Genomic DNA, 26669 nt, shown 5'->3' on the forward strand with positions numbered 1-26669 from the left:
ATTCACATTTTAGTCATATTGCTTGGGGGGGAAAAAAACCTCACTGAGAAATCAAACCACCTCCTTTAAGCACATACCCTTAAAAGGTGCGTGTGTGGAAGGGGCTGGACTTGGATACTCACAATTTAGTATCTTTCGTCTCTGTTCTATTTACCCCACCTGACTCTGCCAAGCACTCTTGTCTTCTTGAGGAAACAGACCGAGGGAAGGGAGGGAGAGGGAGAGACGGAGAGACAGAGGCTCGGAGCGGGCCCTGCCTGGGGCGTCGAGGCCGCCAGTGCCGCGCCCGCAGCATCCTCGCCATCCGTCCCCATCCACCCACTGCGCTGCCTGGCTAATGGCTGAGGCTTTTAATTCTGGTCCCCACGCTCCCTTTCGGGTATTGAACTGAGAACACCTTTCACAGTCAGATCGCCGACTTGGAGGATGTCCAGCTCCTGCCCAGAAAGCGCCAATAAAATGGGAAAGTGCGCGATTGATAATACATTTTACAAGAAAAAAAAATTAAAGGAGATAAATTGTTGAACTCTCACAAATGTGCCTGCCTAAATCCAAAGAATCAAAACTTTCTGAAAGAGTCGAGCCTGGAGGGAGGTGACCCGGGAGCGCTCCCGCGGGCGTTTCCGGGGAAAGGGAGCGAGAGAACCCGGGAGCGGGTGGGCGCTGACGGTCCAGAGCGCTGTCCTCGTGCGTGGGTCCGGGGGCTGGGGGGTGGTGGTGGCGGGGGAGGGGTGCTGCCGGTGTCCTGCCCGGCAGCTGTGCCCCGAGGTGCCCAGCCCTAACCCAGCCCCTGCCCTCAGGGCTGCCCGCCTAGGACCGGCCTCGGGTAAAGCGGACCTCGGCCCCAGAGTGGTCCCCAGCCTCGCCGGCAGATTCTCCCCAAAACGCACAGACTCCAGTTGACTTATTAAATGCCGAGGCAGTCAGGCAGCTCCTTTTTTAATAGCCCAAGATCTACATTTAGACAAAAACAGATCCGAGTTCCTGGTAAAGGCGTTTCTTCTCATCCTGTCACAAGTGACAGGAACGGAGGGAAACAGACTGAAGGAGAGAAGCGGGGGGTGAAGGGGAGGGACAAAGGGGAGGGGGAGAGAGATGGGATGAAGGGGGAAGAGGCAGGAGAGGGGAAATGGGGGAGGGGGGAGGGGGAGGGGGAGGGGAGGGGAGAGGGGAGGGAGACCGACAGGGCGGGTAGAGATGGAGCAGAGAGGAAATGGGGGAGGTGGGGGGGATGCGGGAGGGGGGAAGTGGGGGAGCTGGGGGAGGAGACGGGGGAGACGCGGAGGGGGAGCTGGAGGGGGTGGGGAGAGGGGAGACAGACGGGATACGGAGACATGGGAGGAGTTGTTGGCGGGGGGGCGGGGGGGGGTGTCTGACGAAGATCCGCGCGGGGATACGAACACTTCAGCGGCTTCTAATTAAAGCCCCGCGCTGGGCCCTCGGGGACCCTCCTGACGTCGGCGGCCGCGGGGATAAGAGGCGCCCCGAGGTCCGAGGCCGGACTCTGCCGGCGCGCACCCCAGGCAAGCGCGGGTTCCCAGCTCGGAGCTGCCGAGGCACCGCGTCCCCTTCTCCGCGCGTCCAGTGCGCTCCGCCGGCCCGGGCGCCGCCGGGCATGGAGTAGCGAGCGGGGCGCGCGGCTCTGGGGCGCGCGGACAGACGCCGGGACAGACGCCAGAGGACGCCCGCGGCTCCGGGGCGCGGGGACAGGTAACCCGGCCGGGCTCTTGCGCGCAGGTGGCCCCGCGGGCGGCGCCGGGCAGGTGTGGGCCGGGCCCCGTCACCGGGGGCCAAGGGTTTTCCAGAACCTGGCCCAGCGGGCGGCCGGGGCGAGGGTCCCGGCGCGGGAGCTCCTCGGCGGGGGGAGGGGGGGGAATCGGGGACAGCGGGAGGAGGGGGCGACCGCCACACAAAGGCGCTGCTGGAAACTTGAGCGCGGCCGCTCCCCGAGGGAGATGGGTGTGGGCCCGACCCTCCGAGCGGCCGCCGCCGCCCCGCTCGGCGTCTAAAGGGGACGGAAAGTTGTGGCGACGCGTTGAGCCGCGGGGCGCCGGCGATGCGCCATTTCCAGGAAAGTTCGGAGGCCGGCGGCGGGGGCGGGACGCGGGCGCAAGGCGGCCAGGGCCCGTGTCGCCCGCGCGCCGAGGGCGGGCGCACCCAAGGCTTGCTCTCAGCATCAGCGCGTGGGAACTCGGGGAGGGCGAGTCCTCGTGGAGACCGCGGCCCAGCCTCCCGCCGCCAGGCCCCCGCCCGCCCTCCAGGCCCGGGACGGCGCGGGGCGTCCATCCACTGGGTTGGCGGGCGTCCTCTGGGTCCGCAGGGCCGGGGCGCGCGGACCGAGGGGAGTGGCCTCTCCCGCCCTTCCCGCTCCCCCCGCCGACTGGCTGTCCGGGTCTCCCCGCACCCCTGTCCCTGCAGCGAGCCGAGCTCCGGGAGCGCGTCGGATCCGCCCAGCCTGGCCGAGCGCAGGATGCGCGGACCCGGGCGTCCCCTCCTCCTGGGGCTGCTGCTCGTGCTGGGGGCGGCGGGGCCCGGCCGGGGGGTCGCGGAGACCCGGGAGGCCGCGGACAGGCAGACGCTGCTGCAGCTCATCGTGGAGATCGTCCAGGAGCTAAGGAAGTACCACTCGGGGGAGTCCAAGCGGCTGCAGCTCTCGGGCCGGCAGGACTACACCCTGGGCCGCAGGGAGGTCTCGGACTACGGGGCTTACCCGGAGGAGCAGAGAGTGGGTGAGTGTCCCCGCCCGCGTTGCTGTGTAGACGGAGTGGACCGCTTCCCAAGGCCTCTCGGGTGTGTGCGGTGTTGACGGCGGGTCCGCCTGTCCTGTCTCAGGAGACGCTAGAAGAACTAGTACTTGCTTGGAAATAGAATTGTCTTTGAGAACACATACGTATTTTTAAAAGATAAATACATTTTGACTGTTAAAAAAAACTGGGAAATATGTTTTTTAGAGAAGGAAATAGGAATTCCATGAATGATGCCTGGCAGATAACATAACTATCCCTCATCCACTTCTAAGACATGTGAGTTGTTGCCTAGGTCAGTAATTTCAGCATAGAACTGTCATCTGTTATTTTGGAAATGGAAACATTTTCAGCAAAGCGGTTTCAACTGAGACAAAAATTCCCATTCCCCGCCCCCCCTCCCCATGGCAGAGCCTTCGCAGAGTGGCTGCCCCTTGGGAAATTACCAAGGAAAGCATGAAAGCTTTTAATGCTTTCATGACACAATTAGGTCAAATATGATAAGGTCAATTTTATATAGACTGACTAAAGTTAGTTGTAAATGAAGACTGACATTTAGGAGATGTCTAAACCTTGCAAGTAAGATTCTTACGGAAATGTTCCCTCTTCAGATGAGGAGAACTGGTGGTAGTGTGACCACGTGCCATCGCATTACTAGTGCAGAACAGGTGAGTGAAAATGAATCCAGATGGCTATAAAAAGAAGCAGAAACAAGGCTGAAATCAGAAGGAATGTCAGTCAGGTTATCACCAACACCAAGTAGGCGCTGTGCCGGTACAGCCAGTCTTTCCCTGGCAATTGTACCTTTATGTCATCCAACCAGGTTAATGTCTGTTTCCATGCATTCACACCAGCCTTCATAACAAGTGGTTTTGACAGCAACTAACCCTTTTTCTAAATATATACCTAGAAGAATATATACCTATAGCAAATTTTTTGTTTGAAGTATGAGATCAGGTTTTCTTCCTAGAACTTTGAGAGGTTGTTGAATTTGATTCCCAAGCTCTTCAAGATGAAACTGTCTACGAGTGATTTATTCACTGGAAGATAACTGTCACACACACACCACACACACACCCCTTTCTTTTCCTATAACTTTACAGTCCCTGCCTCTATCCTAGTGGTGGAGACTGGGCATTAATACCGGAGCTTTGGAGAGCAGTTAATATGATTTGAGGAAAATGTGCCCTATCACCCGTCTTCACATTGTCACGTACTGCAATCACGGGGCTGCTGTGTTCAGGGCAGAATTTCCAGTAACTTTAAACATTCACTTCGGATCACATGAAAACATGCTCCTTTCAGGCAATTTAATAATTAACTTACTTTCCCTCAAACAGAAATTGTTCCTCGAGATCTAAGGATGAAAGACAAGTTTCTGAAACATCTTACAGGTAGGCTTTCCACGCATTCCCTCGCTGCTCCCCAGCTCCTGGCAGCCCGCAGCCCTCACAATCTGTTTCTTCTTCCACGTTCCAGGTCCTCTTTATTTCAGCCCAAAGTGCAGCAAACACTTCCACAGGCTTTACCACAACACCCGAGACTGCACCATCCCCACCTGTAAGTGACCGCACCCAACTCGCTTTAGAAATGCCGGTACAGTGTAGACGAGGCTTCAGGCCCCTCCACCTAGGTGAACAGGCCCCTCCCTTCTGCAACCCAGGTGTGCTAATACTGCTCCCTGCTGACCATACAGTCCGGGGCTGCGGTGAGGAGCCCACTTAAGATAACCGCAGGCAGCGGCAACTACTGCCAAACGGAACGTGGTTCACAGTCATTGGAATGAACCGGCTCTTGGAAGGGGCTGGACTCCTCCATGCACGCTCTCGCATTCTGGTCTGATGCCTGTCCTTGTATCCACTCAACTCTGACAGTGGGACAAATGTTTCAAAGGAGTTGCTAAAATGACTACTGCAGGGTGTAAGGTAACTATGGTTGGCCCTGGGCCATCCCCACTGCCCTGGCCAGAGACTTTGTGTTTCCACCAGTAATTGTAACCCCATCACCCAGGAATTTTACTGCTATTTCAAACTCCTGCTCTTCTACTTGGCTTCCTCACTAATTCAGAAACGCAGGTGCCCTTTTCTGTCTGGCTCTCAGCTGTAACTTCCTGGTTCATCCACAACAAGTGCACTCATTCCCCCAAAAGTGCTTTCTTGTGCTCTTCACAAAACATACAATGAAGACAAGTAACTTATTAGCTAGAGGGACATCTGCTAGAGCCCTACACCAACTTTTCTTTGTGTGTAGGGACCACAACTTTCCTTCCATTTAAGGCTCACAGGAGGGCAGTTGTACAAATAAGCCAGGTCTCCTAGGAGCTGCTTTCAGGACTGTCCGAAGGGGCAGCAGACCAGACCTGCCCGTCCTGCTCAAAACAATAAGCCCCTTTCCATGAAGGGGAAGCTGCTCTGTGCAGGCAGCAGCATCCCTTTACGGAGCTCCTTGTCTCGCACGTCCCCAAACATGGCAGGCAGACAGGGAGCGCCTTCAGGAGGGAGCTGACGTGGTCCTGCTCAAGGCTACCACGGGGACAGTGGCACGAGTCAACGGGTGGCACCCGTGTCCCAGAAGCTCCATGCTCCAGGCTCACCCTCTCATCCAGGCCACGTGGACCTGGGACACCTCACCTCCCTCTTTCCTTCCTCTGAAATGGAATCACCTTCTGTTTGAGAATTACTAACCTGCTTCTAGGGGTCAGAGAACCTTCTCATTTTGTTTCAATGTGTATATATTTTTATATTAAATCTTGTTTTACAATAATAGGATCATAGATTCTAAATTTGAAAGTGACCCTTAGGGTCATTGCTTGAATCCTTTCATTCACGGACAAGGAGACAGACAAGGCACTTAGGCTGCGTGTGCCCCATCGCAGGCGCCACCCACATTGCTGCCTCCTTTGCTGAGTGGGCCGCCACCAAGCTCCCAGTCACCCATAAGGTGAGGCAGTGGGACCAGGACCGGTCAGAAATGCCCCTGGGCCTGGAAGCAGATCTGTGCCCTGGACAAGTGGCTGCTTGTGTGGGTCCCACCTCTCTCAGCCCATAAAGAGCTGCAGAGCCAACCTGACCACTTCTGTGCTGCTCAAGCCTGCATACGACAGTTCCCAGAATCCTGGCCGGTTAGACAGAAGGAACCACAGACCTTCTCACTCAAGGTGTGGTCCTGGGGTGAGCTCTCGGGAAGAGCAGGACTTGTGAGTCCACCGCACCTGCTGAGAAAAGTCTGCACCTTAAGGTGGACATCAGGGTGGAGAACATGTGGCCCAGGGGGGTCGTGGTCGCCCTCAGGATCTCAGGGTGTGTGGCAAATGCCAGTATCTCCTTTGAGCTCCTACAGTCCGCCGCTTCCACGTGTGGTCTCTTCAGGAAAAGCACATCCTAAAAAACATGGCACATCTGAAGAAGAGCAGAAAAGCCAGGAATCCTGACGACCCTGCCTCCAGCTGTCACATAATTGTTTCATTTGAGCCCAAACTGTTCTGTCCTCTAGATATTTAGCGGGTGTGTTTTTAGAAGGCTTAGGTGCTTGCCTAACAGACACGCTGTGCGTATTTATTGCTGTCAATTTACGCATTCACTCAGAATTTCAGCTAAGAGCACGAATTCTTCCATCTTTAAGTAGGATTTTGTGACTCTTGAGAAGTGAACTTCATATTGAGGAATCCCTTTATGGGCGTGATTGCTGTGTCCTCTGAGGCAGCACCTATGAGACTAATGAAACAGGAAACCATACGAGATACCTAGGAAAACCAGTCTGTGCTCAGAAATCAGCTCTTGCTTCCCTCCATTGTCCAGCCAGGTTTTTTGCTCTGGTACTTGGCTGTTGACCCACTGTCTTTAGAATTTCTGTGCGGAAGGCTTTGTGTTATGATTAACTCAAGAGGGGACTCGGCCCGCACGTGACCTAAAAGTTAAGTAACACCGGGCACGGGAAGACCGACTGTACTCTAGGAAGCAAAACGAAAGCTGTTTTAATGAGCCCAGCAGCTACTGCGAGAAGAAAACAGGCAGAGAGCAGCCGCGTGGGAGACTCTGCATCCCCACTTCCCACAGCCTCCCAGTTACATCATTTAACTTCTGTCACGTGATGCTAAAGGCCCCAAGGCACCATAAATTATTAAATCAACAACTTCGAGCCATGATTGCGGGTGACAGTCTATGTATTGTTTCCAAGGAATTCAGAATATTTAAAGGAATGAATGGCTTTAGCAGTTGCTATGCTTGTTTAAAGTGAATGCAATTCATTTAAGTTGTTGAGGTAGCTGACGAGGGTCTGTGATTTATTTCCCTTGTAGACTATAAGAGATGCGCCCGGCTTCTTACTCGGCTGGCTGTCAGTCCGATGTGCATGGAGGGATAAGGTAAGCTGACAGCCCAGTCGCTGTGGCCCGCACACCAAAGACTGGATGCATTTGGGACATGAAAAATTCATGGGAGTTTAGAGACAGTCATTCTTTGGGTAAAGTAGCCTTACTCTGAGTAAGGTTGACAGAACACTCAAAATAGCTCTAGGTACTGGTCAGTAGTAAACACACAGCACCCCAGGCAGCCACTGAGACCTGGTCGCAGGAGGACACGCTGGCCGAGCTCACATTAACCTGCACACAGCCCACTGGCTACTGACTTCAGTGCGTGACATGGTGTGTATCTGTCCACCCACTTCTAGGCTTTCATTCAAACACTCATAGATGAGTATATGACTAACCATATCCATGCGAATTTTAGCGACATATCTGGCAAGTGTTTGCATTGAATTCTGTCATTATACCAATACACTTAAAAAGAACAGCTAAGAATAGGTATCCTCTTCAAATGTTTCTATCGAAGTTATTTTTTAAAAGCCTCTGATGGTAAAAATATAAATACACATTGAGTTTATGAGCTAAACTTTTTACATTGGCCTCTTGAGGGCTGACATGTAACACATAACGCTAACTGTCAGCAAGAGTCAAGGGACGGGCTGAAAGGTTTTATTTTCCTGACACAAATGCCATCGATTTCAGCCACAAACTGTAACTTCACAACTGGACACTAGCTGTGTGTCTTGTATGCTAGGCACAGCCAGATGCGGGGTCTACCTTGCAGTCAGATGGCTGTCCCTTCGCCTCCTGTAAGTGGAGGAGGGGTGCTCACCGTGGCGAAGGCTGCGCTGAACAACGTCTGCACAGATGCTTGGGGTCAGCCGGGCAGTGGGTGCTGCCCTGAGCTGTGTCCTTAGCACTGCTTCTTCCCATCAGGAGTCCCACTAGCAAATGGGGGTTCAGTGAAACAAGTGGTTAGTGGAGGGTATCATCCCACATTTTCCCCAAGCTCACTGAAACGTGTATAACACTTTCTGTGTGGGGGAAGTGAAAGCACAGTTTTTAATGCCAAAGCTGAGAAATTCCTCCACCTTCACTTCTCATCTGAATGCTGTCCAGTTTCTCTTCCACTGCCCACATGGCAAACAGAAAACTTCTTATTTTTAAAGCAATGAATGGATTCTTGTAAGTCTCCCAAAGTACCTGCCCGGGGAGATGAGAATGTTGTTTTCATTAAGCATTTCTTTATAGTTAAAGCATCACTATTTCCAAAGATGAACCAGGCACATCCCTGGAAAACAACCGCCATCTACTCACAAGTGGGGAGACCAGATGCCCAGCGTCCACATCCACCGAAGAACCGCTCAGGCCACAGGCTTCCTGTCTCTGTGCCTGCGAGCTAACCCCCTGCTTCCCCACAGTGGTTCCCCGAAGACTGCTCTCCTGCAGAGACAGCTCCCCGGAGCGAAAAGTCGAGAGTAATGGTACCCAGGAGCCTACGCTTCCGTGGAACTGCTCCCGAGCGTGGACCTACCTCTGCACCGTCTCAGGACGGGCACACCAGGGCTTTCCCAACACAACACGGAGACCCACATCGCACTGGTCACCGCCGTCGGTAACCGTGTTCACTTTGGTCAAGAAGTGGGTAGTTTAAAATACAGATACTTCTGCTAAAATAATTTTATAACATTTAAAAAGATTAACTTCTTCCAACTCCAGAAGTTCTAAACCGCAGTAGCAAAGTCTTAACTGGCTGGTGACGATGCAGACAGTCAGGGGTTTCTGTGTGTCCCGGAGGGCAGAGCGCACATCCTGCGTTAGCAGCAGGTTTTCCTTAAGTGGCGTAAGCTGTGTCCACGTACGTTTCTTCCGCCGTCCTAACACATGAAGATGTCACAACGAAGCTGCAGGGTAAGACTCCTCTTCCTACTCCAGACCAGAGCCTCAACTTCTTAAAGGCTAAGTCTGAAAGAAGTGGGTCTTTAGAGGGGTCCGAGCACAGGGACCCTCCACACTTGAGGTCTCAGTGCAGAGCCCGAGCCCGAGCCCTTTGCTCCTTCTTGCTGAAACTCATGACCTGATCTCCTCGAGCCAAAGAGAAGCTGTAGCTTCGCAGCCATCCTCCCACACAGCAGGAGAGCCTCCCAGACACACCCCTTCACTACCTGGACTTGCCGCTCCAGTAACTTACAAGCCTGAGCCCTGGAATATTTTCAGAGAAACAGAGTTTTGAGTAACAAGTATCCAGCTCGCTCTACAAAATGCAGCCTATTCTGAGCAACCCAGGATCGCCCCACATCAGCGTGGACTGAACTACCGAGGACTTGGCGGCGGACGCATCAACACTGAGCACTGTTCTTCAAACCCTAACAAGCATTCTCTCTTCGTTTGTGATGATTTCCATCCCTTTAGCGCAGCAGGTCCGTGAGCACTGAGTTACTTTCCAGAATAAAATATACACACATTTTGGCACACAGGGAAACATGCAGACTGCAATTCCTCACATCTATGCACACATTATGTTACACGTAATTGAATGTATAGTTCTTCCAGAATCAATAAGCAACTGTGAATCATTCTCTGAACCCAAACGTGTTTGTTTCGCAGCGAGCAGAGCGCCGCGGACGAGCAGCGGCCCGGGACCGTGAGAAGTGCCTTGGAGACCAGCAGGGCAGAGCCCACTGCCTTCTGGACACGCCCCATGAACAGAGATTTATTTTTGCAGACAGCCTCTCCCATAATTCCTTTACCTTGAGTTTTGTATGTTGACACCGTCTGTGGGCACAGAGTCAGTAAATGGGTGTGCCTGACAGTAATGCTTGCCACCGGTCATTTTAGACAACAGGAGAATGCTCCACGTTTGATGTGTCATGCTGTGAAACGGCAGAGAGATTTCTCCTTTTCCTGATTAGGTGACGTCACAAATATTTCTTGAGAAGCATAAGCAGAATCTAGAACTATATTTTCATATAGCATATGGTATTATTTAATATTTTATTACTTTTACAATTAAATGCCCAGAGTATCATTTGGAATTGCATGAAAAATTTTAAAAACATAAATAAATAAAAAGAGACAGAAAAGAACTTCAGTTGTGGAGACATTGGAGTGTAAATCTGTGTACATGCTCAGGCTAATTTCATTTGTCCTTTGTATAATAAATGTAAAATAGTATCTAGATACTGTGCAATATGTAGATACTGTAAATAAAACGCAAGTAATAAATGAAGTGTTTGTTATAATGAAGTCTTCAAAGTGACTCTTTACTCCTGAACAAGTTCATCATTGGGAATTCATGATTTACAAATCTTTTGAAAAGACTGAAATACTGGCAGGATATCACAGAATATAAAAGGCATAAATAAATAAAACGAGAAAGCTATGAATTCTTGTAAGGGACATTAGCATTTTTTAAAAAGAGTGGCACTATATATTGGCGACATATTTCTTAACGTACGTGATTTGGTAGCGAATATTTCAAATAAGGTTGCATCCGTATTTCCTGTATGACTTTGTAATGGAAACACTAAACTCCGTATTTCCTGTGTGACCTTGTAATGGAAACGCTAAACTAAGAGGGACCTTAAGACTTCCCAAAAGCTCCAGATTTTTACAGGTAGATATATTTTGAACAAATCTGACTGGATCTAATTTTTCAGACAAGTGAATTCAGCAACGAGGTTTTCTGTTCACATGAGCCCTAGTCTGGATACAGCCTAAGGACAAAGTCAATTAGGAACCCTAGGATTTGTCTGAGGGTCTGTGTTTAAGACATGTGTGTAAATGTTAAAGAAAACAAACTAGAGAGATTTATTCATCAACATAAAGGAACAGAAAAGAGAAAGAAATTTCCTGGCTTTGAGAGTATTAAGCAATTACTGAACGATTAGGGCACTAGGGTGTAATTTTTTTTTTTTTTTTTTTTTAGGGTGTAATTTTTGAAGTGCTTTACTTTCCTGTTTCCTAGTTGCAGGTAGACTTTTTCCCTCAATTCTTTACTTTTTAAAGGTACCATTATCAAATTCTCAATCCTCCCACGTTTCAGGATAAGCCCTCATGGAGCGACCCTGCAGGCCACCACACACACTCCTGGCCAGCCTTCTTGCCGCCACCTCCCCGGTGTCCCTGAGTCTGCCGCCCCCGGTGGCCTGGTGGGAAAGACACCTTGCTCATCCCTCAGGCCCGAGTAAGCTCAGGACTGAAGGTCCCCCATCTGGGGCTCCTGTGATACTGAGGACCAGAAGCCGTTCCTCTGAACTCTCCCTGCTTCTGAGCGACCGTCACTCAGACCGATCTGTGACCCAGAGTCCTCCCGGGACTTCGGGTCATCAACGATGAACTGGGGTGAAGACCGAGAGGAGAAAAGCTGTCCCTCATCTAGCCATCCACAGGGGTCTGCCTTGGGGTGCTGGCCCCAAGGAGAACCCACACTCCACTGAGGATGGGGCGCAGGCAAGGCCGCTGTGGCTGCAGGGCTGCCAGCTTCTCCCATGAACATATTACTTGAGTGGAAGCAACGTGCTTACTTAGGCACTTACGCCGCTTAGGGTGCTGCCCGGCACGGGGCAGACAGGCACACATCACACATCATCCAAAAGGGACAGTGGAGGCAATGCTTTCTGATTCTTCTCCACCTGTCAGTAGAAAAACAGGCAAACACCAGACTTGTACTTAGCTGTAGTTTTGTAATTTCCCCAGTTTATTTGAAAACAATCTTTTCTGACATATATTCATATGAATTTTAGATCAGTTATCTCCAAGTGCACAGAAATTACCTATATTTGCCTATAAACTAAGCACTGATAAAAGAATACTTAATATATCAATATTTAAGCATTCCAACATAAAAGGACTTTTTCCCCACTTATTATTTTTTTCCCATCTAAGCTGATCTATATTTGACATTCAGGTTAATCACACGCATGTAAAAGCAGACGTGGTCCCCACACTGGCCCTAAGGTAAACCAGCACACAAGTGTCCTTCTTCCCGGACATAATTACATTTCCAGAGGCAAAGTGGTTCAAACGGGAACACATAAGGTGACTTCCTTATGAAATCAACTAGACAGACACAAACTAAGGAGTGAAGGTGCTGAAGATGAGTCACGCAAATCTTCCTCCTTCCTGTCCTGTCAATGCGCAAGTGTGCACTGTGCATGTGTGTGAACACTTCTCACCAACATCGCTGGACACCAGGCCCTGGCATCAAGAGGGAGTGCAGGGCAGGGGCCCCGTCCACACAGAGGGAAGAGGTAGTGCAGGTTCCTGGAAGTGCCGATGGGCTCAGATGCTGCCGAGCCTTACAGAGATGCTTTACTTCATTATGTTCTATTTTGCTGCTCTACGATTTTCTTTGTTCCACTATTTCTGTAACTGGGGCAAAGTGGGAGGTTCAACTAGTCTAAGAACACTTACCCCATAAACTGGCTGAATCAAAAATTTTTATTTATTCGTCCACCAAACGCAACAACTGATTTCCATCTACAATTATTTTTTAAGGTAAGAAACAGTGAGTCAACTGAAAAAAGGGCTGCGGCCTTGGCTAGGGAATGGTGACACTGTGACACCTGACTGAGAATGCGGGCCTGTGGGAACGAGCCTGGGCCGCAGCAGGGCTGGACCCGGGTCAGCGAACCTTCTCCAGGAAGGCTCTGCAGCACCGCACACACTGCTGGTAGACGGTCTCAAAGTCAGCGTCATTACCCTGAAAAGACAGGGAAAAGGAAGAGTAACAAAGCCTGCGTAAGGAAAAGGCCCTTCAGGAGTCTGCCTCCGACTCCCGACATGAGGGCACACAGACAGGCTGGTGTTTACGTTATCCCTACCCGTGAACCGCAGGATGGAAGTGAGAACCATACTTACATAATAAGGGTCTTCAATGATGAGCTTTTTCTGTGGATCGTAGCTCCCAAGTAGTTCAATTCTCGCTCTGCAGTTTTTAACTTGATTACTTTTCCTATTCAAATCTCTGTAAAATTGAAACATGAACTCAGTTTTCTGATCTATGGTTTCAAGTTAAACTGGGACGTCTGCTAGGGTTTTATGAAGCACCCATATCAAAATCCAGCAAAAGTGACCTGACTTAAAGAGGAAATCAAGCACTCAGCAGCTCTGCACGGCCCTCCGCGGGGCTGCAGTCATAAGGCTCTGTCTTTCAGGCAAGGGAGCTCGCAACAGCAGGGGACTTACACGAAATGTACAGCTTTGAGTCAGACAGTAATCAGCATTCCCCTGACGGGGCGACAGAGTGGGACGCAAAGAGCCATGAGAACCAAGTCCCAGAGGGCGGGAGGTTCCACGCTAAGGTGTCCTGACGGTGGTCCTTGCACCCACTCCACTGCCTGGGGGGGCTCCGCGCCCATCTCCCACCTCAGCTTTCTCACTGAGCTTCGTGTGGACTGTTCCTGCATTTGGCTACCAAATCTCTACGGGGGACAACAGAGTCTAACGGGAAACCCGCGAGGCCTCAGAGCACGGACCCTCCCCAGGAAGCCACCGAGGCTGAAACGTGAAGGGCAGGTGGGAGCAGGGGTGGCTCGGGCTGCACCACCAAGTGCCAACCACGTCTGGACATTTCAGTAATGGGTGCCACACGGCGTTCTCTAACAAGACACTGCTGATGATACTGATGAGCTATTCCGTAAGTGAGAAACGTGGACCAAACAAAACTACAAGTGAAAAACAAAAATAGAAAATCTACGTATTTTAACGCAGTTCGTGATTAATGAAAACCTAGGTAAGCCTGTTGCGTCCGTACCTGTCCACCCTACAACAGTGACTAAAGGAAAGAGTTTCTGTTAATCAAACACACGCAACATTTACGGGTTAGCAGTGAAGCAAGGCAGTGTGGTCCTGCGCTCACACCGCGGGCTCGTCTCTGTCCTCTCGGTGAGGGCAGACACTAAGGGCCCTGCGGGCGGAGTGCTTAGGCATCTCACTCAGCAAGACGTATTGTGTGACAGGCAGCACGGTGCCCGTCCTGCAACTGGTGCATGGTCTGCTCATACATTCCCTTTGGTCACTTAGCCCGAGTCTGCCTCTATATTTGTAAAATACATCGTATTCATTTATCTTTGCATGGTCACATTGTATCATATTGTTTGTTAGGTTTAATTTGAATACGTGAAGCCCATAATACATGTAAGCCCACCTCAGACTTCAGGAGGAGAGGCCCAGGAAAACGCTCTCATCATTGGTTACCAGTGCCTGGCTGAAGAAATGCCACACCAAGTTCCTTGTTGCCCAGATCCATGTCCCCTGAGGTCAAACGCACAAGTGAGGCGATAGGGCACGGTGGTGAGTGTGACTCATGCCTCACAGAGCCTAGGCTAAAATTCCAACACACCCACCACTGAATCTGTGAACTTGGGCAAGTAACGTAACCTCTCTGTGCCTCGAATTCCTCTTTGATAAGATGGAGCGACAGTGCAAACCTTCAGAGGAAGCGCTTTGGCGTGCACAGCACATGATATGCACCATGCTTAGCCATTTTTATCTAATACCTTAACCTGACAGTTTTTGTTTTTTAAATTGATTAAGGCAATCAACGATTTAAATGAACTAAAACGTCTTCTTTTTTGTTAGTCTTTTTTTGGGGGTTGCTGTGAGGCAGCTGTAAGGGGGAATAAGATGAGAAACACAATAAAACACCATGCTGGCCGTGAATCATTATAGCAATAACAAACTCATTCTCCTGCAAAACAAAGCATCACCTTATATGTCAGACTTTTCCTTATCAAAGGGTGTGTCTAAGTGTAAACAGATCTATGAGACTTCAGTTCTAAATTATTCCCTGGATTTCTTACTATTCTAAATAAGTACTTCCACATGTTGTGACCATCATTATATATTACAAGTTTAAGGTACTAGAAAAGTCATTTTGGACAACAAACTGCCTAGCCTATTACTGAACCGAGTTGAAGAGAAATACCCTTTAAAAATACGATTACCTCAGGTTGCTTTCATCCATACATAGTATATAATCAAAAGTGGCAAAGTCTTCTTTGGTAACCTAAAAGTAAATGAGAAGTGAAAACATAATGTTTACGTTTAGACCAATCAAGCCTAGAGGATCCAAAACAGAACCTTAAAAAAAAGAAAAAAAACAAAAGGCTATACTTGAATCTGCTACTCACTTATTAAGTTATAAATCAATTAAGGTACTTTAAACAGTTAACCTGATTTCCTAAAATTGTATTGCAAATAAATTTTATTTTATACAGTTCCCTAGAATAATCATAAATAGTATAATATGTGGATGCAAAGTTTAGACTTCATCTTCGACTTCTTAGGAGCAAAGTCTAACTCGGTTAACGTATTAAAATGTTCCGTGTCTGAGCCCATTTTTCATGCTGCAAGCACTCATCCTCAGCCCCGGTGACATGGGCCAACTGCAGCTCTGGCGGCTGTCCTTGTGGGGCTTCCCTCCCACGCAGGGCGGGCAGCTCTCGAGTGACAATGCCTCACAGAAAAATAAAGCAGAGAAGAGGGCAGAGAGGAAGTAGAGGGTGGTCAGGCTCACGAGAAAGAAACACATGAGTAACTGAATCTCTGGATCTTCTCTTCTGACTAAATATCCATAACTTGGACATGACACAGAAGAAAGTACCACTCAGTATTTTTACTAATTCTAACCCAAACTTGGCACTGTTTTCAGACATAATTCATAAACATAAGCTCACTAAAATATAAACAAAAAACTCTCTTATGATTTTTTATTAGTATACGTAATAACAGAATAAGAAAAGAGCGACTATATTCAATTTTAATAACCTATAAGGGGAAAGAATCGGAAAAAGAATATATATATATATATAACTGAATCACTCTGCTGTACACCTGAAACTAACAGCATTGTAAATTAACTATACTTCAATTAAAAAAATGGTAGGCAGGTGGGAAGGAAGGAAGGGAAACATGCCGTAATCAAGGATGGAAATAATTTCTAAGAATGCTTTCAATACTCATCTTCATCACTAAAAAAATCCTCTAAAATCTAGTGGCACAATGAAACTACAAAGATTTTGAATACCTGGTTAGACAGAGTAGTGACACTCTACTATGATCAGTGCTGCAAAAGAACCACAAATACACTCACTATTCTGTTAAAAATAATACACTTTGACTCTTAGTATGCACTTGCATTAATTTTTAGCGTAGCACATTAATAAAGTACTGGCACCAAATTTTGCTAACATTCCCAAGGTACTAGCTTATTTTAAAATCTGTTAGAACAAATATTACAAGTTATTTCCCCAAATTAGTTGTCTGAGAAATGTCCTGAGATTAAATATTAAACATTGTTTTTAATTTTGGAATGACTGCGATTGCAGATCCTAAGAAAGACTTAGTAACTGACAGCTACATGTAGCTACATGATGTTTAGATGTTAAAATGACTGTGGAAGAGGAACAGCTATAATTAACATCTTATAAAGAATGCATGGTAAAGGATTTCCGCTTGCAGCTATAAATGAAATAGCTTGTGGCAAAACAACCCTATTGCCAGAAAAAAAGTAGAAAACGCCCATCAAAACTAAACACTTCTGCACAATCATTAACGTGCTCCCATGACAGCCAGGCTCAGAAAGGCCAAAATCCCAACCGCGTGCACAGGACCAGGTATGCAAATTGGCGGGCCCTCTGCTGCTACAGATAAGCCTGGCTACCTGCGAGGGCTGACCGGCCACAAAGGGCAGCTGGCATCTTGCCCCCGCCCTCAAGAGGACTTGCTGATCCTGGGCCCTGGCTAGAGCTCAGAAGAGAGATCTCAAACTTCCTGGATGCAGCAATTTTTAACTCTTAAAATTATTTAGGCCTTCCCTCTAAACAACTTGTTACTTAGGGTTTTATCTATTGTACCAATATTCACCAAAGCTATTAAAAGTGAAATTTTTATAACACTTATTATTCACTTAAAAATAATAAAAATTCATTACCTGTTATTATAACATTTTTATAAATGAAAAACAGCTCTATTTTCCACACTGAAACTTAGGGAGGAGAGTGGCACTGTTTTACATTTTTGCAAATCTCTTTAATGTCTGCTTACTCAAGGCAGACGGTTCTCCTCTGTGCTTCTGCATTTGATCTGCTGAAATATGCAAAACCAGCCTCACACAAGTATGTAGCTTAAAAGCAGTATTTTAACAGCCATTGTGTAACTGTGGATATTCTCTGATGCAACACCAAAGCTCATTAGCAGTGGTTTCTTACAGGTTATTTGCAATGCAGAACATGAAAACATACGAGCAAACTTTTCCTACTCTGTCCAAGCTCACTGGTTATGGTTAGTCTGAGCCTTTGAATGGATCCCTGACTCACACATTTTGACCTCACTGGCCTAGGGGTCCCTGGAACCCACTTTGGGGACTGTGCTTTAGACTCTCACAGGAGGGGCTGTTAGCAACGTCTGAGGACATTGTGATTGTCACGATGGGGGATGAAAGGGGTGCTCAGCATCGCGTGGGTCAAACCACCCGGCCTCCCAGGTCATGAGAAGCCTGGGCAGAAGGCCGCTGATGGAAGGCAGGAGCACCAAAGGGCCAGTGGCCCTCACCGGATGGAGATGCCGGAGCTGAAGCTGGCACCACACGTCTTCTCCTCAGAGCATCTGCCAAGTTCCTGAACTATTCAGAGAAAGAAGCCAAGAGAACAAGTGGAAGGCCGCACGCAGCAGACTCAGTGGGGAGGGAAGAAGAACTACTTCAGAAGCTGCTAAACAGGAACAGCCCTGTGTGCCGAACGCCTCCCCGGCAGGGGGACTCCTGGAAGTTCACCCAAGAGGGGCCCGTCCAGCACAGCCCGAGCCCCGCGAGGCAGGTCCAGAAACCAGTCAGCTCCAAACCAATTCCTGCCCTACCAAAGCGGAGCCACCTGGGGGCGAAGGTCCTTCACCCAAAGCTTCTACATTGTCTATACATCATGCTCCGCATTTAATCCAAACTATCAAGCATGCCGAGCAATACAACAAAGAGGAAAAGAAAGAAAAGCAGACTCACAGATGAACCAGGTATTAGCTACTAGGCTTTGTGTAAAATAACTGTGATTGGAGTTGTTCACGAAAATATAGGGCAAGATGTAGAATTTCACCAGAAAGCTGGAGTCAATTTAAAAGACCAAATAAAACTTAAAGAATTAAACAAAGTAACAGACACTAAATATTCAATAAATAGAGGCTTATGAACTGTTTGAAAACAGAAAGATTTGTACATCACAAAACAGGTCAGGAGAAAAGTCTCAGACTGAAAAACAGTGAAAAAAAGGATGGAGAAAGTAGCAAAAGCACAAGAAATTTATGTTCAAAATACATTTAGGTTGAATCTCAGAAGAATGAGGGGAAGAAAAGTAGACAAAGATAACAGCCCAGAATCTTCCAGCACTGATGAAAACCATCAAGACACAAATTCAGGAAGTGAATCTGACCACATAAAACTGCTGGTAACTACACACCAAAGAAAGCTAAAGACAGCAGAAGAAAATGACAGCAACAGCAGGGAGCAACAAAAGGACAATGGATTAGATGAATCCTTCCAAACAGTTAAGGTAGAAATACCATCATTGTTTGACAAAAGTTTTTTAACCGAAGAGAAAAGAAACATTAGCCAACTTGTTTTATGAGGCTGCTCGACCCCGACACAGTGTGTGATGCCAGGTGTGTATCCACCCAACAGAACTGCACACATACAAAAATATTCAGTGGACTCAGCCCCAAACTAGAAACAACCGAGTGTTCATCAAGAGTGGAACTGATAATAAACTGTAGCCTAACTGTAAAATGATACTGAGTCCACAAATGAAGATGACTAAGCTCTGCTATGAGCAACAATACGGAGAATCTCACAAAGGAAAAAGCTGACAGAAGTATACACACTATAGGATTCCACTGCCATAAAGCTGAAAAGGTAGACGGCATTTTGAGTGGTGACCTCTGGAGTAGAGGGAGTAGAGCTGGTCGTGCCATAAGATGCACTGAGCACCCTGACATCTGTGCATATGTCAAATAAAGTTTACTGAAAAGGGAAAGAATGTATGATAAAGTAAACATCCCCACAGAACTAACCGGATGTGAGAGTTCACATACTCCAGAGAAATGATTACATGCGCTAAAAAGAAAAAAGTACCCTGAATGTATTCTGTCTATAAAACCCAGGTTTAATAGAAATATTAGAATAGTTCTCATACAAATTGTGATACTCACTAAAGAGGAAATCTGTAAACATTAGAAAATGCTAAAAAATAACAAAGATCTGACGTGATACTGACATATCCTACTAGGACTTTCACATTTTTAAAAAAATCATTGTTGAGAAAATTTTCTTAAAAGCAACAAGAAAAAGAAAATAGATCATGTGGAAGTACTACTTCTAAAACTGGTAATAATTTCATAAGCAATAACTTTCTAGCTTTGTTTTTTTAAGGCATGTGTATTTAAAATATTTCATTTGTACCCACTTTTATTATAAACTTAGTGTATGAAAAATAATCTGATCTTAAAAGCAGAAAACATGGAAGTGTGATTGCTCATAATTCTGAAGGTCTACTCAAAATAAATCTACATTATTTAAAAAACAAAATAGAAACTGGCAAGATATGTACAACCCTGAAGAGATCAGAATGGACAAATGATATAAAAAATGTTTAATCTCCAATGAAAATTCCACTTAAGAAAGGGTCCTTAAAATAGTTAATTTAAATAGTAAATTGTTAACATGCAGAGTCAACTGATGTAGCCAGAAACTAGTTCACAGATCTCAGTTATCTAAGTCAAAAATAATGTGTGTATTACTAATTTCTGAGACATTATTAACATATTAAAAGTGTTTCTATAGTAATTTTGTTTTGTGAATTTTCTGGCTCACACCTCAACAAATAAACCTGTAATTAAATCCAAGTTCTACCACTTTGCAGCTGCATAACCTTCAATAAGTCATTTATTTTCTCCCCAGAACTGTTTCTTGACCTGCAAAATGTGTTTACCAACCACTCCTTTCCGTAATTGATAAAATTTGAGAACGACCAAAATTTAAAATACGATGTTATATGGCAAAGCAATCTGCAAAGTTTTAAATAGAGACAAAATTCAGTATAACAACGACTAAGGAATCTTTATCCAGTCTTACAAAAAGTTCTGATCCAAGCACTAATACTAAATTATAGTTCTCACACTGCCATCCATACTTACAAACATGCAATATATTTGACAACTGATTTTCAAAATATTTGGCTTCTCACTCTGAAGGCCTCAAAAGCTCATGTGACACCAAGCCATAACCCTTCTTGGCCTATAGAGCCTACATTTTGTTAGGATGGATACAAAAGGAAGTTAGCAGATTTTAGCGAGGTTTTTAAAAAATCCAATTGAATCTCCACAAAATAATCATATTGATAAAAATAGCAGTCCCTTTAGAACAACACGCTAGTCAGAAACGAAGCGTGTTTCTGTAGCAGCTGGTCCCCGTGGTATAGAAGGTGCCAGCACGAGCACCCACAGCAGCTCCTAGACTGGGAGGGACTGGACGGGCCGCCTACGGACCCCGACGTCTCACCACGAATGCTGCCATGAAAACCTCAGCACCCCACCTCCCGCGGTTCCACGGGAGTCTAGAACCCTGTAGCCCAATAACGTGCCCACCAGACCAAGTGGCTATTTAAATGAGTTACAATTTAAAATGCAGCCTCCATTACACTGGCCATATCTCAAAAGTGCGAGAGCACATGCAGCTGGTGGCTTCCACCCTGCAGAGCAGATAAGGCACACCAACCTCCTCGCAGGACGTTCTGCTGGGCCGCATTCCAGAACCAAAACCCAGAAGTACTACTGCTGGTGTGCAGGATATGCATCCATAGTAATATCAGCGTTACCCGGTATTTCTAAGGCACTTCACAGCTGGCAATATGTTTCTGTATTTACAACCGAAATTTATTCTAGCAACAACCTAGTAATGGAAGCAGACTAAGTCACCAGGGCTTAAATGTTTAAAGACCTCACGCACAGAAAAAAAGGTGATGCCAGCTCAGGTCTGCCAGCTCTTAGCCAGGGCTCTCTCGACCATGCATTTTAACAAGTCAATTCCAAGACCATGCAAACCTTTCAGAACTGTGGAACCAGAATGGGTGTATTGTGGCTGGTTAGGCTGACCCTAAATAAACAGACTCAAATAAACGCACTCATTATACATAAGTCTGGTTAAGCCTCTCACAACCGCTCAGGTTACGGGATCAACGTATTAGAAATTAAACGAGGTCTCTTCTACCTGTCTTGCTTTATGGACTGTGTTAATGCCATGATTTCTCAGGCAGCTCACAGCTCTCGGATCTGGCGACCGGCCCACGTTCCAGTCAGAAACAGCGCCACTGTCAATGACCCACTGCAACACAAAACACACAAGTGCACCTTCAAGGTCAAGTACAGTACCTGCCGGGCAACGTGACTCATGGGGACACCATGCTTCTTCATGCAAGCCTGCCCTCGATAATCAGGAGGGTTTCCTAGTTCATACGTGGACGTTGCTGCACTGTCTATCCTCCACTGCAGGAGAAAAAAAGAATTTTTTTCACAATTTTCTGCCCCAAAGCCATTCAGGTTGTCCTCTTTAAGGTTGTGAACAGTACTTACAGTATCTGAAATGTTTTGATCAGCTACAAGTTTCCTGAAAACTGCTTCTGCGATGGGTGATCGACAGATGTTACCTTAAAAAAAAGGAGGGGGCAGAGTGAGCATCTGATGTGAGGGAAGCAAGGTACTCTTCTCTGAGGTGACCGTCCTGCCAGCACGTGGCAGAACCTGGGGGAACAGCTGACCCAACCCTGCTCAATGATTTCACACCAACTGTCCAAGTACTCAAAGTACAAATGACAAAGACATCCGAAATCAGAACAGTCATGAGCAAAATCATCGTTTTTCAGGTTTGCTATCACTGACCCAGAAGTGAGTCGTGAAATCAACGAAGTGGGTCGCAACCAGCCTATTTTAAAATGAAATACAACAGAATAGCATTTAAAATATGCATTTTCAAGTATACTGCACATAATAAAGATGACTATTGTTTCATAAAATACACAAGCAAATGTATTTAGGCCTAAGAGTAGCTCCACACAGACTTCTACCGCAGGACCTGTGCGGAGGGAGCCCTTGCTTGAGTGCTGTGGACCCAAAAGTCAGCCAGCTGGGGTAGGGATGGTCCTCCAGGCTGTCCAGTCTGCCCAGAACTTACAGCAGCTGCAAGTTCACAGATCCCCAGAGCCACCCTCACTTCAAACCAGCTGAACCTTACAGGTTCAATATTTCTCCAGAAGGACTGCAGAATTCAGGAAAATGCTATACTTATGATTATAGTTTTATTATCACAAAAAGATACAAAGCAGAACCAGCCAAAGTCAGAGAGCACAGCAAAGATTCTGGAAAGTTCCAAATAGGAAACTTTCTCGTCCTTCGGGACGTGTCACATTCCCGTCACCCATGTGTGACAGTACTCAGAGTACTCCCAATCCAGGACGCCTCCCAGAGCTCCAGTGCCAAGGATTTATTGGGGTTTCATAAATAAGCCCAACTGATTGAATTACTGGCCTGTGGTTGAACTCAATGTCCAGCCCCTTCCCCTGCCATGTGTGGCTCGCAGCCTCCACCCGAGTTACCTCCTCAGCATAAGCTGTGTAGGGCCATCCCTGAATCACAAAACACTCCTATCACTCCAAGGGAATTCCAAGGGGTTTGAAGGTTACCTCCCAGCAGCCAGGACAGAGGCAAGACCTCTCATTAAATGGGGTCAAATTCCTTACTACACAGGGGAAGAAAGATAAAAGACAGAAAATCTTCCCTCAAAATATTTCTACCACGTGCTAAGCAATGTACTTATGGGAGATACGGAATTAGCTATAATAAAAACAAGAAAACAAATGCTGATAGACAAGCAATATACTACAGGAGCACTGGAAAAGATTCTAAAAAGCATAAAGAATAAGAAAGTTTCTTATGAGAAAAAAAGAACAATTAGGGCTGGTCTTTAAAAGATGAAGAGTATTTAAATACTGGTTAATTGTAGGAAAAAGGTAACCTGACACCACTATGCTCTCTCTCATCTCCCAGTGTGCTGGCTGGGACACAATTAACAGCACACATTCTTTAGACCTTTAAAACATTAAACACTTAATAATCTTGCCAAAATAAGGAGTTCCGTTCTTTTCTGCTATTACCCTTACCAATGGTATACATCTGACACTTCCCTGCACTTCAGTCTGAAACAGGTCCAAATAAACGCTTTGAAGGAATAAAACTTTTATGTTTCAGAAACGTACTGTTGTTACTGTCCTGCATACAGGCTCCCAAGTGAAATGGCAAACAGCAACCTCAAATACCCCAGAACTCCATGTCTCACCCCCTCCACTGGCAAAGCTCTGGCTCAACACACAAACTCTCTCTGAATTGTGGGTCTCCCTCCTGTGGCCCTCACCCCTTCTCAGTCCAATCTCAACACAACAGCTGAAGGCTTCTTCTTAAACTTCCCACCTCTGCTCAAAACCCTCCAATGGCTTAACTCGCTCAGTGAGCCCAAGTCCTCACCCGGCCTCACCAGATCTGTCCACCGCAGAACCTAAATGTGGGTCTGAAAACTAGGGCTCAGGACCCACCAGCTTTGTATATAGTTCTCAAAGCTAAAAATAATTTTTTTACATTTTTAAACAGTTGCAAAATACTCAGAATATCTTGAGAATATTCCATAGAATTCAAATCCCAGTGTCCATACACAATTACAGCCCAGCATAATCATTTATGTATTGGCTAGGGCTGCTTTTGCACTACACCTTTGGTATGGCCTACAGAGCACAAAATATTTGTTCTCTGGCTCTTTACATAAAGAGTTTGCAGACTCCTGCCCCAGAACACTCACTGTATGTCAGGAAGTAACTTCTCCCCTATGCACCAAGAACAGTACTGCTTATGTATCGACTGGGAACTGAGAAAACAGCCACATTATCTCTGAGTCCTCAGGTACAGAGGAGTGTCTGACTGAGAAGGTACTAGGTCACCAGGCCAAGAACTTCAGCTTCCCAGCCGTTTCTTGAACATGGCCAGCACCCTCACTTCAAAATCTTTCACCTGCCTTCCTCTGGGTCCAGAGTGCTTTTCCAAAATACCCTACACTTGCTTCCTCACCTCCGTCAAGTCTTTGCTCAAATGTCACCTTCTCGGTAAGCCCTCCCCTGAACAGCCTACTTACAATTGCACTCTCCTTCTCTCCCCCTTTCCTGCCTTACTGTCCTAACCAAATACTTGATTGTTGATGATGGAATGTGAGCTCTAGAGACGCAGGGATTTTTGTCTGTTTTCCTCACCACTATATCCCTAGCACTCAGAACAGTGCCTGGTCCCATGGCAGTTGCTTTAAAAAAAAAAAAAAGTACTGAAAATAAATACTTACAAGCAGACATCTCCCATTAAGAGCCACCATAGTGCATTATGTCAGCCTAATCAACAATACTAAGTGAAATAAACAAGGCAATGGAATCCTATTAGATGCCCAACCTGAGCTGAACTGCCCTTTAAAAAACTGTGTTGAAGCCATCAGTCAGCCTTCAGTGGAGAGCTTAAAAATCAAATGATGCCTACTGTCAAAGTGAAACAAGGAGGCCTTTTACTTTTCCCCTCATAGAAATTCAATTCTGCAAATACCTAGTATGCATCATATTTTGTCCTAAAGCTGGAAATACAAAGAAAAATAAGCCACAGTTATTGCCTTCAAGAGGGCTAAATCTAGCTATAATCTCAGGAGGCTATCAAGTTAATTATAATAAAATCTGTGTGAGGAAAGGTGTCTATAAAGGGTCATGGGAACAACTACCTCTACCTAGATGATCTGGAAAAAGTAAAGAAGGGAATACTTGGGTCTGACCTTTTAGAAAGGCTTTCCAGGCAAAATGCAAAATGGGTTCCCAGAAAGAAGCACACACGGAAGGCGCACTGAGCATCTGAAGTCCTGGGGAACAGGGAGTCCACAGGGTGTGTGAGTAGGAAATGGTAAACGGGGTAAAGTGGGAAACGCTGAGCACACTTCTGTGGCCTTCTTTAAGGGCGCACCTAAAGAGAAGTGGAAGGAAATGCAGGAAATGCAGACTCATCAGGTTTTAAGTCACTGGACTATTGACGGCCATATAGGCCGTCCTCTCTGGGGAATTAAGGCGATGGGGTGGAAGCACTGAGGTGCCCTATTAAAGGAAAAATCCTGAAAGCTAAAGGGAAAGTGAGCTCTATTTTAAGTAAGGGAGGCTAACTGTTGAAGTCCTAAAAATGAAAATAATTCTGAGCTGGGAGTTACCTGAAGAATTAAAAATAAAAAATACCTTCATTTTCATGTAGAGGAATATTGGCACATGGGGCTGTTACATAGTGACCTAGGGAATCAGATCTCCCTGGTTTGGCTTTTACAATCAAGAAATCCTAAACCTTTGCACTTCCCCTGCCTTTAGGTCAGATCCATTTGTGAGCATGGGCCGAGGCAACATGCCAGCAAACCAGTGTTGTCATGGGTTTCGGCGCATCAGGAGGCCCTTAAAGGACAGATCAGCCCAGTGGCCTCGAGTCTGTCTGATGAAGGGGAAAAAGGGATTCTAGGCAAGTGCAATGCCAGGAACCCTGGCTTGGAGTACAGGTGCTGCAGGTGAGAAGGGAACCGGGCTTGGAGAAAGGACTGTACAGAAGCTAGAGGTCCAGGCTTGCATAGAGGGCTTCGGCAGGTGACAGGGGATCCGACTCGGAGACAGGACTGAACAGGAGACCCCGCTTGGAGAGAGAACCGGGCACGTCAAGGACACCCCGCCTGCAGAGCTGCCCAGGCAACGGCGCCGCCCCATGCCACCCTCGGGTCTCCCCTCTCCGGCCTCCTCCGCATCACCGTTCCTGGTCCAGCGGCGCAGCCCAGCGGCGCAGCCCAGAGCGCACGAAGCCCTCCCCAGCCCTCCAGGAAAGTCAAAGTGGGGCTAGATCAGCGCTGTCTCACCCAGACACACGAACAGCACTGACTTGGTCACCTGTTCGGCCATCTTCCCGCGCTCATAGAGGCGCCCACTTATCACGTAGGAACTTTTCTGGCGCGGCGCATGCGCACCGCGAGGGGCCCGCTCCGCGCGCCCGCGTAGTCCTGCCCCGGCCCCACCCGGAGCGGTAGTGCAGTCTCGCGCTTGCGCAGTCTGGCCCCAGAGCCTCCCGCGGGAGGCGGCGCCGAGAGCCACCCCGAGGGCGGGGAGTGGGGCGCGGGGAGGGGAGGGATGGGGCGGGACCAAGAGCCACCTGGAAGGGGAGGGCCCAATGGGGGAGAGCTGGGGTCACGCGCCTCTGCGGAGTGACCACCCGAGGGCAGGAGAGGGCGTAGCCCCGAGTCCCGGGGTTTTGGGGGCCACAGACTGAAGCCAGAGAGACGGGGCCTGATGGGTCCCCGAGTGTCCTCGGAGAGTAGGGAGTCAGTCCTGGAATTCAGGTGAGCGCCCGTCACCTGGGCCGCGCGGCCGAAGGTGAGGCCCGCGATCAGGGGCTGGGCGGGGTCCGCAAGGGCACCTCCTGGTACCCCGAGACCCCCGCCCCCAGTGCCCGGGTCGGAACCGCTGCGCAAGGTCCGCTCTGCGGCAGGA

The 26669-nt window shown here is 47.6% G+C and overlaps 2 protein-coding genes across 6 annotated transcripts; one reads left to right on the forward strand and one right to left on the reverse strand.

The window, feature by feature from the left end:
• The first annotated feature begins 1459 nt into the window (after positions 1 to 1459).
• Positions 1460 to 10695, forward strand: ALKAL2 (ALK and LTK ligand 2). 3 transcript variants are annotated; one of them, XM_029232596.1, is made up of 6 exons: positions 1460 to 1710; positions 2419 to 2729; positions 4085 to 4138; positions 4224 to 4304; positions 7042 to 7107; positions 9655 to 10695. In XM_029232596.1, exons 2-5 carry the CDS (start codon positions 2471 to 2473, stop codon positions 7104 to 7106), a joined length of 459 nt encoding a protein of 152 aa, XP_029088429.1. In that variant the 5' UTR covers positions 1460 to 1710; positions 2419 to 2470; the 3' UTR covers position 7107; positions 9655 to 10695. The 3 variants fall into 3 exon arrangements, with proteins under 3 accessions (XP_029088429.1, XP_029088430.1, XP_029088428.1); XM_029232597.1 differs by lacking the exon at positions 4224 to 4304; XM_029232595.1 differs by lacking the exons at positions 7042 to 7107; positions 9655 to 10695 and having other exon boundaries at positions 4085 to 4308.
• A 235-nt stretch (positions 10696 to 10930) lies between these two features.
• Positions 10931 to 26163, reverse strand: ACP1 (acid phosphatase 1). Of its 3 annotated transcripts, none has more exons than XM_029232600.1 (6): positions 26042 to 26163; positions 21664 to 21737; positions 21302 to 21415; positions 14997 to 15058; positions 12910 to 13015; positions 10931 to 12751 (listed from the first exon to the last, which is right to left on the reverse strand). In XM_029232600.1, the coding sequence occupies exons 1-6, from the start codon at positions 26082 to 26084 to the stop codon at positions 12674 to 12676; spliced, it is 477 nt and encodes a 158-aa protein (XP_029088433.1). In that variant the 5' UTR covers positions 26085 to 26163; the 3' UTR covers positions 10931 to 12673. The 3 variants fall into 3 exon arrangements, 2 of the variants coding, with proteins under 2 accessions (XP_029088433.1, XP_029088432.1); XM_029232599.1 differs by lacking the exon at positions 21302 to 21415 and adding an exon at positions 21463 to 21576; XR_003794989.1 differs by having other exon boundaries at positions 12699 to 12751; positions 21302 to 21576.
• Positions 26164 to 26669: the final 506 nt, after the last annotated feature.

This window comes from Monodon monoceros, unplaced genomic scaffold (assembly GCF_005190385.1).
Source record: "Monodon monoceros isolate NGI ecotype Baffin Bay Population unplaced genomic scaffold, NGI_Narwhal_1 Super_Scaffold_19, whole genome shotgun sequence".
Taxonomy (NCBI): Eukaryota; Metazoa; Chordata; class Mammalia; order Artiodactyla; family Monodontidae; genus Monodon; species Monodon monoceros.